Source organism: Gamsiella multidivaricata, assembly GCF_025024155.1.
Source record: "Gamsiella multidivaricata strain RSA 2152 chromosome Unknown BC939scaffold_5, whole genome shotgun sequence".
Classification (NCBI taxonomy): domain Eukaryota; kingdom Fungi; phylum Mortierellomycota; class Mortierellomycetes; order Mortierellales; family Mortierellaceae; genus Gamsiella; species Gamsiella multidivaricata.
Window position 1 is genome coordinate 274463 of NW_026251713.1, and position 14524 is coordinate 288986.

A 14524-nucleotide genomic window follows, 5' to 3' on the forward strand; every position below is an offset into this window, starting at 1 on the left:
CACGCTACTTTGCGTACCTTCGCATATCACGTGAAAGTTAAGATATTCGGTCAATGAAAATGTCTATGTATACGGGGATGTTTATTTGTTCAAATCTACGACTTCTAGTCCGATTCTTCTGCTGCGACAACATCCAAGGTATCTTGCGCCAAAGTAACCCCGAGGTCTGCCTCTGGTGTGGCCAATTTCTGGGCCAGCTGCTCTGTCAAAGTGAAAGATCTCGAGTTGCGCCGTGAGGACCTGTGCTTCATGAATGCACCCACTGCACCGAGGTAACCCTCGTGACGAAGGAATAGCGCTTTCATTGCGCCCTTGGACCAAAAGTTGATGGCATACGAAAGCGTATTCATCGTAATAGGATGGCCTGATATAGAATAAGAAGAATGAAAGACAGATCCAAGAAAGCAAACGTGAGCGGATGAACCGTGCACCTTGTTGCAAAAACCAACGACATTAGAGGGGTTCCTGCTCCTTACCTCGGATGAAGCATCCACCAAAGTAAATTCTGCTGAGCCCATGCGCCTGAGCATTCAGGTACGCGATCTGTCCAATGTTGTTGCTATCAAAGTCAAAATGATTAGAATAATTTCGTTGTCAATGATTAGACACCCAGGAGATAAAAAAAGACTAGAGATCAATGAAATTGTAGTGCCTCATTTGTGCTTCTTACCTGACCATGTACAACAATGATCTTGAGATGTCCTCCGGTTTGAACTGGCGCTTATCCACATTCTTCTTGAAGACTTTGCCCATCGAGGAGGCGATCGTTGTAGACTTGAGGCCGATCTTTGAATAATCAGCACCGTAAATGTCCCCTACCAGCATGTCGACGTTCCTGTTATCTCCTTCCTGGCTCGCTTCTAGCATTTCTGATTGACCGAAGCAACCTGGATCTTAGAGACCATGCTATTTATCAATGACAATCATAATTCGATTGACGCATGCTGATCCTGGACCTACCGTCAAACGTCTTCGCTCCAGTCAATAGCGAAAGTAGACCCCAGAGAGTTCCTCCTCCTAGCTGCTCAAAGCACAGGTCCAAAGTAGATCAAGAGGTTAGGAGCTATCCTCAACTTCCTTTACCTGATGCGCAATATGCCGATGTAAATTTGGTCAAATCACCTACGGACGTTCCGCTGATTCTCTCAAAGGTGTTGGCGCTTGTCACTTTTAAAATACTATTAAATCGTCACACGTGCAAGGAGAGCCGAAAGGGTGAGTCTGGAGGTATACGAATGCTCATTTGCATCGTCGATGTGAAGAATGGTGAAGTCGGCGTAAACCATACCTGACTCCAGACCCAATATTGACCAGCTGTAGAAGGATTAAGGAAATCAAAAATTAGAGGTCAGCACGCAGTGTGAATTGAAAGCGAGAAGAGCAGGGTGCAGTTCCTTGCATTGACGTGCCATGTAAGGGAATGGATCGGCAGGGGTCTCTTCAAAGCACATTGGGTTGGCTTCGCTGTATGTGAAGACTTCGAACGGAATTTCCGTGATCAAAAAGTTGAGACCTACCAGTTATGATGCAACGGATAGATTGTTGAGTCAGTACAACAGGCGGATAAACACTTTCCACGGCGTAAATATATAGACGGCATAGGACTTTTCTTACCAGTGATCAAACACTCCATCTCATCCTCTTTTTCAATTGTCACTTTGAGCTCTTCCCTGAATCTTTCATAGTAGAGATGTGCACCTCCTCCTGTGGCCTTGATAACAAACTCGTGTCCTGGCCTGGTAGCTCTTGATTCCTCCAGCAGCTTGACGATAAAGGCGATGCATTCATCAATCTTTTCAGTCTCGAACTTTCGAAAGTTCAGTCGTCCGCCCTTGGTTCCACTCTTACGCGAGAAGTAAACGACCTTGGCGAGCGATCCTCCAACCTGTGTGGGATAAAGTTCAAGGGAATATGCTCAGTTTAATGATCCGCCCGTTCACCCGGCTTTGATAGCAGCAGGGCATGGTATGAATGTGGTGATCCATTGACTTGTCTGAGCGAGACGAGAACATCGCAAGAGGTCAAAACGGAGTGGATCAATTGCATAGGATATGATCCGACCCAGCCAACAAGCGACAGTGAAGTATATGTGTCTATGTGTGTTTCTGTGCGTATGTGTGTGCATGTGTGTGTCGGGTATAGTGTTGGTTGTCGCAGACGACTTACATCGACAGAGATCTGGGAGACATGCTCAGTGTTGGGCAGTTGAATGTCTCTGGCCTCCCCTTGGACGAGTAGTTCTTCATCGCAGATGGATGCACCAATCACGTTCATGGTCATGCTGCGCTTGTCTTTGGTTTGATTTGTCAGGCGGCTTTGTCTGGTGGGGTGTTCCTGGTAGGGCAAGTCCTGATTGCTTTGTTGGGATGGATGCGAAGAAGGGGTAGAGTGGAGAGTGTGGAGTAAAAGCGGAGAGAGTCGAGCGACGACTGGCGGAGAAGGAAAAGAAAGAGCGGGCGCGCGAGAGAAGAGAGACAGACGATGAGAACGGAGAGGGTGGAGAAAGAAAGGGAAGATAGAGTGCCGCTGCGAAGAAAAGAGCAAAGACCTCCAATAAAAAAAAAAAAAAAAAAAAAAGGTGGGGAATGATAAAAAGTCCGAAGCTGCAGCCACTCAGCTGCCTGGCCGTTGAGGCCCGCACCAGCACCGAATAAATATCAGACTTGTCAATTGCTCAGTCATCGTCATTTGGGATCATCCCACGCCCACTGTTTGGGTGCTGTATCCTTAATCTGTACGCCTAACCACAACAGCACCCATATCCATCTCCCTTTCTATGTGAACTACGGTGCTGATCCCTCCAGCTATCGACATGCGAAGACTGACTGACTGACTGGCCGACCGACTGCAGGAAAACCAGGCACACACGAGAATGTGATCCGATAAGAGTTGTCTGCCAAGTGAAAAAATAATAATTCAGTGTTGGTGGCACAAGAAAATAATCTTTTCTGCGTGCCTGTCTGTCCGCCTGTCTGCCTACTTGCTTTGCTTGCTTGTAGTCGCATCACTTTCACACACTCGTCCATCGACTGGCCCAGCTCAAAAAGAACTCAATCCAGCGCCGCTCTTCTGATCAGACTACTACTCGTGTCGGACGACTCTCATTCAGGACTACAGGACAAGGGACCAGCAACACTATCAGGACTCACTGATGGCAGAGGTAACTGGAACAAAGCACGCTACCCTTGCCCTGGAAAGAATGGAATGCAGGCACAGCGCCACACCATCGACCCTGCTCATCCTAAATGCTCCTCATCTTCATTGTCCGAACCTTGGCAGGAACTTGTCGTTCACTTTGAGAAACTCTTGACCAGGCAAGTATATATATATATACACATACACCGTTGAAGAAACCCCACCCACCCATTTCACACTCACTTTATAGGATGAACTCGATGCCAAGTTGATCATCACCAATCGGGAGCACACAGTACGGGACTACCTCGTTCTTCTTAACTCCAAGTCGGTAGACTGACACCTTTATTTTTCTATTTTCTGCTATTCGTTTACTGACTTAGAGTCGATGGGCTCATATCTGCCGTGGTGACAGACCGCGATGGCGTTGTTCTACTAAGAGGTACATCCTGGATGAACACAAGAAGCCAGCGAAACCCATGGAAAGCAGTAAAACAAAAAAAGAGGGAGAGATAGCGACTAGTCTCTAACACGATATTTTACTTCACCGTATAGCCAATGCACCCAACATTACGCCTCCTTTCACAGACTCTGCCCTGGGCTGCACATTCGCACTAGCAAGCGACCAGGTATGGGCTAATGCCGGGCCTACTTGGATTCCACAGGAGAGATAAAAAGCGTACAACGCTACAACGACGCCTAATCTTCTCTCTCTTTCACTACGCAATCCATTTGAATAATCAATAGGCGTCTAAACTTGGATTGAAAAAGAACAAGTCGATCGTGAGCATCTACGAATCATACCAGCTGGTTCAGTTCAATCATGCTTCGCTTATCACCACATTTGTCGCGAGCAGCAACGCCAACACAGGTAAGTCGTCGATACAATGATGTGGATTTATCACATACACTTGGACTCATGTCTTGGTGCTGCATTGCTGCCCTTATTGACATGTTCACTTTTCTGAAATGCAGGATTATTGCTGGAGCTGGGTACCGAGCTGGAGAGTGTCACACAGGTCATTGCGACGGCCCTTCACGAGAGACATAGCGGGGCCTTGTAAATACGGTGTAGTAGCAAACAACGATCAGTCTGCAGCAGCAGCACGTGCCTTTTCTTATATAAACCAGATCAAAACGCTGTACACCCCTTAATTTCTTCGCGCGCGCTCGCGGCAAGTAACTTTTTCCATGCTGCAACTGCTTTTGGCTTTCGCTGTTTCTTTACATTCCTACACTCTTCACAACACAATGGCGACCTTTTCATACAGTGTCGGCATCCCCATCTTCTGCGTCGGATTCACAAACGATGACAACCTGATTCTTGCTGGTGGTGGCGGTGCAGGACGATCCGGCGTACAGAACAAAATCGTAAGGCATCTCTGCAACAACGCATGGCAACTGTCAAACGCCATCACCTGCATAGCATAATTGCAATTATAGAAGACTCAGTTTCTTCGTTCTGTCTCTTGCTCGCTCACTCGCTCAAACTCTTTAGAACATCTACAGGGTCGACAGGACCAACAGGACCTTGCTTCCTCTTGTTGAAAAGCAACTCAACCGGGAAGAAGATGCACCCATGTCACTCAGTGTACACCCAAAGGTACCCCTCCGTTTTTCTTTCTTTTGGTCGGCCTTACTCGCGAATTAACCCTCGTCGATTATCATTTCTTGTATTGTTGTATCATATGCCTCTCAATTATTCTTTTTTCTGAGCACTCATTCTGTTTTCTCTCTGTACTACCACGTTTTCGAGCTTCGAATAAACAGATGATTGACTTCTGATACTCTACCCATTGCTTTTCTACCATGGCTTTTAGGAATCCACAATGGCCTTTGGAATCAACAGTGCAATCAACAAAATCGAGGCAGGGGAGAATGAAAATTGCAGGATCTTTCAGTTTTCGGACGAGAGGTAATGCAACAATTACAGGACATGGACGGACAAATACGTGAGGATGATATCACGGTCATAAGGACAACCCAGAAAATAATCTTTACAAGGACATCTAATTGACCAATGGTTTCGAACAATGGTGTGTTTACGCTTAGGATCGAGCCGGTTCATAACAAGGGAACGTTGGCGAGCAAAAATCCTGACGATTACCAGGTAATACTCTCGCCCCGGTATAATACTTTCTTGTCAGGATGCATGAGTGAATACCGTGGTATTTCGAATGCTGACTACGAACACCTCTTAATCGGAAACTACTAGAGAGTCACACGATTCAGCATGGACGGCACGAAGCTTGCAACTGGCGGCACCGATGGAGTTGTAAGTGAATCGACTTGTATCAGGTCTTCAAGCGTGAAATGGAGGGCATGGTAATATCTGAATTGACCTTTCAACAATCCGCTTTTGTACAATAATATTAGCTGGCTCTGCTGAAATACCCCACCCTCACTCCAGTGATGCCAGTGACACAGTTCAAGGGACACGACATTCTTGATTTGGACTTCTCAGAGAACGGCTCGCATGTAAGATACCGGAAATTGATCCACCAAGACATCTGTCAATCTGTTTGTTACTTGCATAGAACCAGTAACACTGACATTGTTACGCTATTTTTCGGGTCTGACTTGACTTGAGCAGATTGCAGCGGTCTCGGCTCAGAATCTGTGGATCATTGCTGCGGGAACAGGTAGAGTGTTGGAAGTGATCACGAACCCGGTCCTGAACAAGAAGAAGCCGTTCGAATTTAGGACATGTCGCTTTGGAAGGGGAGCCTTCGCCAACATCCTGTACACGGTCGTGAATGGCGACAAGAGCCAGAAGCCGTTTGTTTGCATGTGGAGTACTACCACCTGGACCCGTGTCCGTACGCTTGCCGTCGGACCCAGACCTATTACCGCCTGCACAATCAGGTAAAAAAAAATAAGACAATGAGAGTCTATCTATTTGGCAGAGGATACCGAGCCAAGACAGGAACCGAGGAGCCTTTTTGACCCATTTCCACGTTCGCTATCTCCTTCGACATAGCTCTGATGGCAAGTTGATCGCATTTGGATCTTCGGATATGTACGTCCGGATCTGCAGCAGCAAGACTTTGCAGGTGCTGATGGCGGTCCCCAGGGCACACGTGCTGCCTATCACCTCCTTGGCATTTAACAAGGACGCGTCGCTGCTAGCCAGTGGGTCCGTAGATGCGACATGCCATGTCATTTTAGTGCCAAAGACCTTCCCCAAGAACAATAGTTTTGTCATGTTGGTCCTCGCCTTGCTGTTCTTGTTCCTCGCGGCCCTCGTTCAGATCTACCAGACTTATGAACTCTAAATGCACAGACCAATTCTGTTTGAGCTTTACCCGTGCACTCTCATGAGCCATCAAACCAATTAATAAAAATCGCGACATGATAACAAGGCAGTCAGGGAGAGTTTATTTTTACAAGGATATTTTACATCGTGAGAAGGAAGAAGAATACAGTAATCAAGAAAGGAGCAACGATGTTGACGAGGAAAAAAACATTTTGTCTTCATCCACCTGTGTTGGCAACTTGTGAAATGGGCATGTACTCGCGCTCCCGGAATATGGCCACCAATGGAATATGATCAGATGGGAAGTGCTGGCTCGGTAGTGCCGTCGGCATAGCAGCGCGCACCACCATCGGTTCCGTGACCTCCTGCTTCTTGCTTGGTGAGTTTGAAGCTGAGACATTCGTCGTTGTCGTGCTCGTTGTCGGCTTCGTGAACAGTTTCGAAAAATCAAGATGCGGAATCATCTTGACGGTCTTCTTCGCGACCTTTTTCCCACGCGCAGACGACAGGATCGGAGATATTGACAACGACGAAGCAAAAGACGAGGATAGCGATGGCAGATCCATCTCCATTTCTGAGTCCAAGTCGGAGGAGCTCATGTTGACATCATGATGATTCGCCCCTGAAGTATCCGGAATTGTGCCGGGGCCCATCGCAGCCGTATGCCAAGTTAGATCCGGTTCAAAGTGATCCAAGAATCCCACGAGGCCGAGTGATGAAGGATCGTACAGCAGATAATCAATCGTTCCCTGGAATTTGCGCGTCACGTTGGTGAAGGGCAATATCGATGAGTTGTAGCTGTCAACCAATCCCAGATGATGGTGGAAGTATTTGCTCCCTGCCCTTGTAAATCGTCCAAAGTCGTTGCCGCCAAAATGGCACGTATCGATCTGGCCCGTCTTCAGAAAGTTGACCACAGAGCTGTCTGGCAAGGAGTTAAGATCGCCAGCAAGGATGGTCGGTATATGTTGCTTTGCACGAGATTGGTTCGGAGGATGAGGTGTCATGCCTGCTGTTGATCCTTCTGTCATTGCTGTCGCTGTCGCTGTTGCTGTTGCTGCCGTTTCTGCTATTGGAGTCGATGTTGATGTTGGTATTGATGCCACTGCCTCGGCCTTCAGTTCCTCCAGTTTCGATGTTAGAATGGCGGTCTGGAGCATCTTTGCGTCCGGAAAGGCTGGGTCTGCCAGCAGATGAGTTGTTGCCACCTGAATTTGCCGCTTCGTCCGCCTGTTTTCAAAGAACGCCACGACAGCTAAGTTGTGGAAGAGATTGAACCGTATAGCGGTGTCTCGTGCCATGGATGGGCGCTTGACATTGCAATCATCGAGCTCAACCTGGTTGAACCGGAGGACATGATCGCTGAGCAGTTTGAAGCGACTATCAACAGGGAATAGGTCGTACAGAGCAGAAGGCATAAGCGTGAGTGAAAAAGGGGGTGGAGAGCGTTCCTTTGACGAAGGCAATAGGGCCGCTGGACGCAGAAACGTGTTTCCTGTTATAACTCTTTCTCGCGTAACGTGGAAATACATTCTAGATTGGCACGAACGAGGAATGTGGTGGAACGAGTATTACCTGTCGCGGTAGAAGATGGCACAGCCATCCCGCATCTCGTAAATGTTCATCTTATACGCATGAATAGATTTGAACCCCAGGCGTGTTAAGCGCGGGTTGAAGTACTCTTCGTAGTCTTTGAGTTCCAGTTCCTAGGAGATTGCAAGGATGTCGGTGAAATTATTTAATCGACTGCATAGGATACCGTATGAACGTTATATTTCCTGAATGTCTTTTTACTCTTTGCCTACCTGTAGACAAACGATATCTGCATCTGTAAACGCGACTTGGTTCAAGATAGCCTCTTTGCGGTAGTTCCAGTCCAGAAATGCAGGTTCACATCGAGCATCAAGCCTCGAAGCGTGACACAATTTGGGCGAGAGCACGTTCCATGACATGACTACGAACGATTCTGCAAATCGAGGGTTGGAAGTAAAAAGAGGAGCTGTTAGGCGAATGCTAAATCGGTCTCAAGATCGTTTATCTATTAAAAGATTACAAAATATTCTTACTTGTATCCATAGACATGGGACTACTTGAGTCATAAACCCACTGGCGCTTTGGCAAAGCGACCAGGACATCGTCTGTTCAAAATTCGGCAAAAAGACATTGAGGAAAGCAGAAACAGAAAATAGAGAGTAGATGAGTAACAGGCATTGGTGATAGCGAGAGCGTACATCAATAAGAGCGCCACAGACGAAAGCAATGAGGCCAAAGACACGCGTTTATTATACTTGAACAGAAGAAGAAATTTGATGAGGCGTTTTGTCGCTCTGACTTACCGGCGAGAGACGGGCCAAAGTCTTCTTCATAGAGCCACCCACGGGGTATGACACTGCTCAGCATTGAAAAACAAGAACAGTTTTTTTGTTGCGTCGTTACAGCGTTGTTCACTGGGATCTGTTTGAATTCCTTGACCAGCTTTTGAGTAGCCAGTCAGTCAACCAAGTAGGCAGAAAAAAAAGGGATATCATGGGTCGACAAATACCCACCTGAGAGGAATAGGTGGATCCACAGGGCCGTAACGGTGATCGTCGTCTTCCATTTGAGGCGAACCAAAGTCGACCAAGGGCATCATATTCTGAAGCTGTGCCATGCGCTTAGCATGATAGGCCTGTGTTCGTACCCGTCGCCGTTGCGCCTTGCCCAGGCGAGATTCCTGTTGCACCTGTCCCTGGTCTTCACTCTGGCTCTGGCCCAGACGCTGCGCTTGTGTTTGCTGTTGCTGTTGACGATGCCCCTTGGAATGCTTGATGATACCGTGGTGAACAAGGGAGGGGTTGCCAGATGCATTGAATGGGTTGCAATCAGGACTGATAGAACCATCGTTGTTAATGCTGATGTTACTGTTGCTGTTGCTGTTTCCAGTAGACGACTTTAGAGTGAGCTGGCGCTTTTGTCCTGGAGGAGACCAAGCAGCAGCCTCGGATAAGGAAGGCCAGGATGACTCATAGCCAGAATCGGCGGGACTCCCGCCGAGGAGCGCAGGAGTGATGGAAGACGAGGCGGCGGACAGGTTGATGACGGCGGCGGCTGAGCAAGATGAGTGGGTGGACTGGATGTCGATGGGGGCTGTCGCGGGTGGTGCGACCATCTCGAGGACGGATGCCATTCGTGCGTATATCTTGAGGGACTATGTGATGAGGTATAGATGGGGGAGGGGTTGGTGGTGTCGAGGGTCGAGGAGGATGGAATGAGGTGAAAAAATAAGGAGAGGGAAGGGGGAAAGAGGGGGAAAGAGGGGGAAAGGGCGGAAGAGGTGGTAAGTGCGGGAATGGAGTGTGTGTGGGACAAAAAAGTGTGGTAGAAAGGTTAAAGAAGCAACTGAACTGCTTGCTATATACATATATATATATAGCGTGAAAAAAACTCGGCCGCTTGGGATTGGAAGCAAAGGGGGGCTTCATTCGCGAAGGAGAATGATGAATGATGAACGAGAATCATTCGCTCGAGACGCTGGTTTATCTTCCGCGGCATGCTGTGGCATTGATATTTGGATTTGTCCTTCATATTTCGATATACAACTTTAATAAGACTCTTACTTTATGTGTCGCCTGGCGCTGGTGCTGTTGGTGTGGGATGGGTAAGAGGCATTGGCGGAGTAAAGAGCCTGTCAATAACACGGGGCGAAAGGTGGGCCTCTGGAAGGAAGGAGCTCCCCTGCGATGTCTGGCCGCCTTGGTCTTACGATCCTGGAGCACCGGGGCGGCTTCGACATATGCCTTGTCAATCTTGCTCGCCTTGACAACAGCTGTCGATGGCTCTGTAGAGCCCGATGTAGCCCCTGTTCCTAGATCTAAGGTAGATGCAGTCCTCGAGAGATCCGCTAACGAGGACGGCGGCACCGCATCCACCGGCGATACCTGCTATCACCAGATAGTTGAAGGCTAGGACGGGAATATGGGCAAGAATAGTTAAAACAGGATAACGGCACACAATAAAAGGTCCAATATTCAGTGAAGATACTGAAGATACTATACAAAACGCTAGCCATGGCGGACACGTCCAGGTATCAAAGCAAAGTGAGCGACAATGCCTTACCTGACAGAGGACGCTGCACGAAGATGTCGACTTGTCTCCTCCTACACGGTCCACCAATAGCCCGCGACTCGTTACCCATTTTCTGAGGCAGCCATATCAGCAGTCGTCTGCGGATGTTTGTAATCCCTGTAGCCTACAAAGAGAGAAATGAGGGTGTGTCGGTATTTTTTTACCAGCAGGTGTAAATGAAAACGTAGCAGTGGTAGGCAAGGCCGCCTATCTCGTTCATCTTCCGTGCACAGAAGAAAGCCTTTTGAAATTCTTTATACTCCCTCACTGGTACGTGTTTTCCTAATGTGCGCTGTTAGGAAAATAATGTTACCCTTCCGCCTCCCAAAAAACGTACCATGCTGTAAAGAACGACTCTATCACAATCTCCAATGCCCTTCAGCGCAAATGAAAAATCTTGCAGAAGTACATCTCTTGCTGTTCCGTTGTATGGCCAAAGGTCATAGGAGGCAATATGTGTTTTGGTGGTTACTGTCCAGGCAAGCACGGTGGCACCCAGTGGGAGAGGAGGTGGAGGCTGTGTACATTTGCCTTCCGATCCATGTTTCAAAGTCAGCATGGTGACTGTTTGGCCACCAAACGAATGCGCAGGCGGACAATCCCCCTCCTCCAATCACGTCACTTCTTCGACTTCGACTTCACCACGTCCACCCCTCTCCCTCTCCCATTCTCACATCTCAACCATTCCTCGCATAAGCTCTCATCGTCGCCAAGGAAAGAGATAGCGCACCATGTTCAGAAACATAAACCCTTTTGACGACATTGTCGGTACGTCCCTCTGACCTTCTTCTTGAGGTCTTGGCATTCAATACCGAGTTAGACGGCCAGACCTAACAGCCGACTCTCTTTTTCTCTGGTCAACACATACACAGCCAATGCAACAAGCGAGAGTCTGACATCCGAGAACTGGGATCTCATTCTCACCATCTGCGAAAAAGTGAATCGTTCAGGAGACAACTCGTACGTCTGCACTGCGTGGGTAACGATGGACACTGTGGCTACTCGCTTGACTCGTCTTCTGACCTTACTGCTTTTGCCATTTTTTCATTCTAGAGGCCGCGATTGTCTGGCAGCGATTCAAAAACGACTCAGCAACAAGAATGCCAACGTAATTCTCTACTCACTAACTGTAAGACAGGAAGCAATGACAATAACTGTGCTTGAAGTACTAGTACCTTTGCGATTGCGTGTGACATGGATTTTGAAACTAAAGGAGGCGTTCATCACATTCTCCAGCTTTGCGAGTCGCTTGCCAAGAACTGCGGATTGAAGGCTCAGCGAGAGATCTCCTCGCGCGCTTTCACAACCCTCCTCGTCAAGATCCTGAATGAAAAGGTACCTAGCAGAGGAAGGAGGGGCGATTACAAGTAGCAAGGACAAAGACAAAAGACGTTAATAACTCAGCATCTCTGCCGCTTTTATAGACAACCCACCCAGCTGTACGACAGAGGATATTGGAACTTATTCAACAATGGGCATTTGAGTTCCGCGCAGACCCTTCGCTCGGAATCATGGATGAAACATACCAGCAGCTGCGCACGCAATCCAAATTCAAATTTCCTTCACCACAGAAACCCAAGAAGGAACTCAAGGTACCTTTAGCGTCCGTTTTTATGTATTTAAAGCGTAGCTCGGTGGCAGGTAGTGAATACTCATATGCAAAGAATGATATTTTCATCGCCATGGTCATAGAGCGAAGCAGATAAGCGTAAGGAGGAAGAGGAACTTCAGTTGGCACTGGCACTGTCCCTGTCTGCTAGCGAGCACTCTGAGAGGGTAAGGAACGTGCTCCTAGATATTCTCTGTGAAATGACTAGACAATGCCTAATGTTTATTGTGGTCTACATCTCTAGAGACCGAGCTCTAAATCAGCACAGCATCCAGAGGTCGCAGCTGCGCCAGTGAAACGTGTGCGCGCTCTGTATGATTTTGAACCGACGGAGAGTGGGGAACTTGGATTTCAGAAGGACGACGTTATTGTCGTTTTGGCCACATCGTATCAGGACTGGTGGAAGGGAGAACTGTATGGCCGCCAAGGAATCTTCCCTGTGAACTATGTCGAGGAAATCAAAGAAGGAGAACCAAGCCAGAATGGAGGAGTTGGGGATGATGAGGCACAAGTGCTACATGAGGCCAAGAATATCGATAACCTGCTTCAGATGCTCCAGAGTGTTGATCCTAGGGTCGACAACTTTTTAGAGAACGATGTTTTACAGGTAAAGCATCTTCTTGGCGCAGCTCGATGACCACTCTAATGTTGACGTACTTGCTTACACGGAAGTTTTTTTTTTTTATGCCGTAGGACGCATACAACAATGTCCTTGGAATCAGACCTAGACTGGTCGAGATGATCAAGATGCATGGGGAAAAGAAGGATGAGATGATGCTCCTGAACGAAAAGCTGGCGAGGGCACGGTCGACCTACGAAAAAATGATGGAGCAGTCGATCGCCAAATACAGCAATCCAGCCTACAGCGCCTACCAACCGCAGCTTCCCTATGCTTCCAATCCTGTCTCGAACTACTATGCCCCAACTCAACCTGGATTGCCTGGCCAGAACGGCGTGAACTACTCGACTGCGCCTCAGCCATCACCATATGGCCCCGCTCCAGTTCAAGGACATGCACCACCAGCACCATATCAGCAGGAATCTCAGTACACTCAATCTCAGTATGCTCCTTACACTCCACAGCTGCCACAGCCGCAGCCCCAGCAGTTGCAGTCCCAACCTCATCTTCAGGGTCAGCAGCAGCCGCTCACTTTTGATCAGGCATATACGAACCAGGGCCCAGTCCAGTCGCAATCTTCTGTGGACTATGGAGTCAATGGTATCCACCAGCAACAACAGCAACCGCAGCAGGCATCGCAGCCCATTCAGCAGCAACAGCTATCGCCAGTGCAGACATTCCAAGGATACCAGCAGCAGCCTACCACGAATGATTTTGCTAACCAGCAACCGCATCAACAGCAGCAACCGCATCAACAGCAGCAACCGCATCAACAGCAGCAACCGCATCAACAGCAGCAACCGCATCAACAGCAGCAACAGCAGCAGCCATCGTTTGCCCCTCAGCAACCGACTCATTCAGATGGTCAGGGCATGTATGCCCCACAGCCTCCAACGCCCTTTGTGCAGCAAGCAAACGGATACACCCCTCAACCCCAGTTTGCTGCTGCACCATCCTTCCAATAGTTAACAGTCATTAGCACGACAATAAAAAGAATATCATTCATTGCGATACTTTATTGCGTGCAACGCGAACCAAATCTAGATACCTCTGAGGTGCTCATTCATCTTTTCAGCTCGTTTTACAAAGTTGTTAGCCATGTCTTGTCTGCCCATGTCTCTATAGACCTGGTACAGCTTCTCCCAAGTCAGTATCAGATCCGTAGCAGCCTGTCGTTCTTCCTTGGTTGCCTGGACCACTACCGATGTTGTTGATGGTAATGATGCTGACGGCGCGGAGGATGTCGAGCTGTCTGAGACGGATATAGAGTTGGGTGTTTCAGAGACAGATGGTCTGCCTCGTCGCCTGTTCCTTGCCTTTGAACGTAGTGAAAGTGGTCCAGCGGCGACCTCCTGTAATGTGGCTAGCCTTTCAAGACTAGCTTCTGCCTGGATCAAATCATTGGCCTTGATACAGGCGTCTGCAAGGACTTTCCAAGCATCGATTCTGAGGGAGCTGATCAGATTCTCTTGGACTGTGGTCCACTGAAGAGAATGAGCGGGGATGTTGTCGAGGAGGGAACAGGATTGAGCGAGGAATGGGAGAGGCGACTTGTTGTTATAGACACTCTCCTTGGCGAGTGCAGAATGGACTTGCAGCTTAAGGAGGGTGTCGGTGAAGAGCTGTTGCTCCTGTTCGTAGGCGGATGAGGATGAGGATGAGGAAGTGGATGTCATGGTTCAGTGTCTCTCGGGGCTGAGCTGAGCACAGTGGCAAGGAGCAGTAAAACCAACCTTTTCACGCATTGGCCTTTGCCACCACTCCCAACTTAAAATCACCGTCCTCTGTGACCCCTCTTCCG

The 14524-nt window shown here is 48.4% G+C and overlaps 7 protein-coding genes across 7 annotated transcripts; 4 read left to right on the top strand and 3 right to left on the bottom strand.

The window, feature by feature from the left end:
• Positions 1 to 17: 17 nt before the first annotated feature.
• BC939DRAFT_519160 (fumble-domain-containing protein) lies at positions 18 to 2280 on the bottom strand (the record flags this gene model as incomplete). Its single annotated transcript, XM_051561189.1, has 9 exons — positions 18 to 364; positions 477 to 559; positions 671 to 869; positions 961 to 1021; positions 1127 to 1178; positions 1289 to 1314; positions 1410 to 1513; positions 1615 to 1885; positions 2167 to 2280. The coding sequence occupies 9 exons, from the start codon at positions 2278 to 2280 to the stop codon at positions 105 to 107; spliced, it is 1170 nt and encodes a 389-aa protein (XP_051416661.1). The 3' UTR covers positions 18 to 104.
• Positions 2281 to 3079: 799 nt separating this feature from the next.
• Positions 3080 to 4645, top strand: BC939DRAFT_222154 (mitogen-activated protein kinase). Its single transcript, XM_051550794.1, has 6 exons — positions 3080 to 3314; positions 3519 to 3577; positions 3691 to 3764; positions 3883 to 4006; positions 4111 to 4506; positions 4634 to 4645. The coding sequence occupies exons 1-5, from the start codon at positions 3205 to 3207 to the stop codon at positions 4197 to 4199; spliced, it is 456 nt and encodes a 151-aa protein (XP_051416662.1). The 5' UTR covers positions 3080 to 3204; the 3' UTR covers positions 4200 to 4506; positions 4634 to 4645.
• Positions 3884 to 6516, top strand: BC939DRAFT_222139 (quinon protein alcohol dehydrogenase-like superfamily). The gene is made up of 9 exons (XM_051550793.1): positions 3884 to 4006; positions 4111 to 4506; positions 4634 to 4738; positions 4956 to 5050; positions 5188 to 5245; positions 5351 to 5410; positions 5512 to 5613; positions 5729 to 6000; positions 6116 to 6516. The coding sequence occupies exons 2-9, from the start codon at positions 4327 to 4329 to the stop codon at positions 6408 to 6410; spliced, it is 1167 nt and encodes a 388-aa protein (XP_051416663.1). The 5' UTR covers positions 3884 to 4006; positions 4111 to 4326; the 3' UTR covers positions 6411 to 6516.
• BC939DRAFT_437852 (Endonuclease/exonuclease/phosphatase) lies at positions 6501 to 9931 on the bottom strand. Its single transcript, XM_051553745.1, has 6 exons — positions 8938 to 9931; positions 8728 to 8780; positions 8458 to 8529; positions 8197 to 8357; positions 7967 to 8097; positions 6501 to 7771 (listed from the first exon to the last, which is right to left on the bottom strand). The coding sequence occupies exons 1-6, from the start codon at positions 9555 to 9557 to the stop codon at positions 6610 to 6612; spliced, it is 2199 nt and encodes a 732-aa protein (XP_051416664.1). The 5' UTR covers positions 9558 to 9931; the 3' UTR covers positions 6501 to 6609.
• Positions 9932 to 10540: 609 nt separating this feature from the next.
• On the top strand, positions 10541 to 11140 carry BC939DRAFT_437855 (uncharacterized protein). The gene is made up of 2 exons (XM_051553746.1): positions 10541 to 10619; positions 10833 to 11140. The coding sequence occupies exon 2, from the start codon at positions 10883 to 10885 to the stop codon at positions 11057 to 11059; it is 177 nt and encodes a 58-aa protein (XP_051416665.1). The 5' UTR covers positions 10541 to 10619; positions 10833 to 10882; the 3' UTR covers positions 11060 to 11140.
• On the top strand, positions 11130 to 13727 carry BC939DRAFT_437856 (uncharacterized protein). Its single transcript, XM_051553747.1, has 8 exons — positions 11130 to 11263; positions 11368 to 11455; positions 11549 to 11624; positions 11732 to 11830; positions 11920 to 12087; positions 12188 to 12271; positions 12349 to 12711; positions 12798 to 13727. The coding sequence occupies exons 1-8, from the start codon at positions 11227 to 11229 to the stop codon at positions 13686 to 13688; spliced, it is 1806 nt and encodes a 601-aa protein (XP_051416666.1). The 5' UTR covers positions 11130 to 11226; the 3' UTR covers positions 13689 to 13727.
• On the bottom strand, positions 13721 to 14426 carry BC939DRAFT_437860 (uncharacterized protein). The gene has a single exon (XM_051553748.1). It carries the CDS (start codon positions 14397 to 14399, stop codon positions 13764 to 13766), a length of 636 nt encoding a protein of 211 aa, XP_051416667.1. The 5' UTR covers positions 14400 to 14426; the 3' UTR covers positions 13721 to 13763.
• Positions 14427 to 14524: the final 98 nt, after the last annotated feature.

Coding starts and splice junctions, on each gene's coding strand:
- BC939DRAFT_222154 (XM_051550794.1), top strand. CDS start 3,205: ATGCAGGCACAGCGCCACACCATCGACCCTGCTCATCCTAAATGCTCC. Junction 3,315..3,518: donor TTTGAGAAACTCTTGACCAG/GCAAGTATATAT, acceptor TTACTGACTTAG/AGTCGATGGGCTCATATCTG. Junction 3,765..3,882: donor TCGCACTAGCAAGCGACCAG/GTATGGGCTAAT, acceptor AATAATCAATAG/GCGTCTAAACTTGGATTGAA.
- BC939DRAFT_222139 (XM_051550793.1), top strand. CDS start 4,327: ATGCTGCAACTGCTTTTGGCTTTCGCTGTTTCTTTACATTCCTACACT. Junction 5,051..5,187: donor TTTCAGTTTTCGGACGAGAG/GTAATGCAACAA, acceptor GTTTACGCTTAG/GATCGAGCCGGTTCATAACA. Junction 5,614..5,728: donor TCTCAGAGAACGGCTCGCAT/GTAAGATACCGG, acceptor TGACTTGAGCAG/ATTGCAGCGGTCTCGGCTCA.
- BC939DRAFT_437852 (XM_051553745.1), bottom strand. CDS start 9,557: ATGGCATCCGTCCTCGAGATGGTCGCACCACCCGCGACAGCCCCCATC. Junction 8,781..8,937: donor GATCCACCTATTCCTCTCAG/GTGGGTATTTGT, acceptor AATGCTGAGCAG/TGTCATACCCCGTGGGTGGC. Junction 8,098..8,196: donor CAGATATCGTTTGTCTACAG/GTAGGCAAAGAG, acceptor GCAATCTCCTAG/GAACTGGAACTCAAAGACTA.
- BC939DRAFT_437855 (XM_051553746.1), top strand. CDS start 10,883: ATGAAAAATCTTGCAGAAGTACATCTCTTGCTGTTCCGTTGTATGGCC.
- BC939DRAFT_437856 (XM_051553747.1), top strand. CDS start 11,227: ATGTTCAGAAACATAAACCCTTTTGACGACATTGTCG. Junction 12,088..12,187: donor AACCCAAGAAGGAACTCAAG/GTACCTTTAGCG, acceptor CCATGGTCATAG/AGCGAAGCAGATAAGCGTAA. Junction 12,272..12,348: donor CTAGCGAGCACTCTGAGAGG/GTAAGGAACGTG, acceptor CTACATCTCTAG/AGACCGAGCTCTAAATCAGC.
- BC939DRAFT_437860 (XM_051553748.1), bottom strand. CDS start 14,399: ATGACATCCACTTCCTCATCCTCATCCTCATCCGCCTACGAACAGGAG.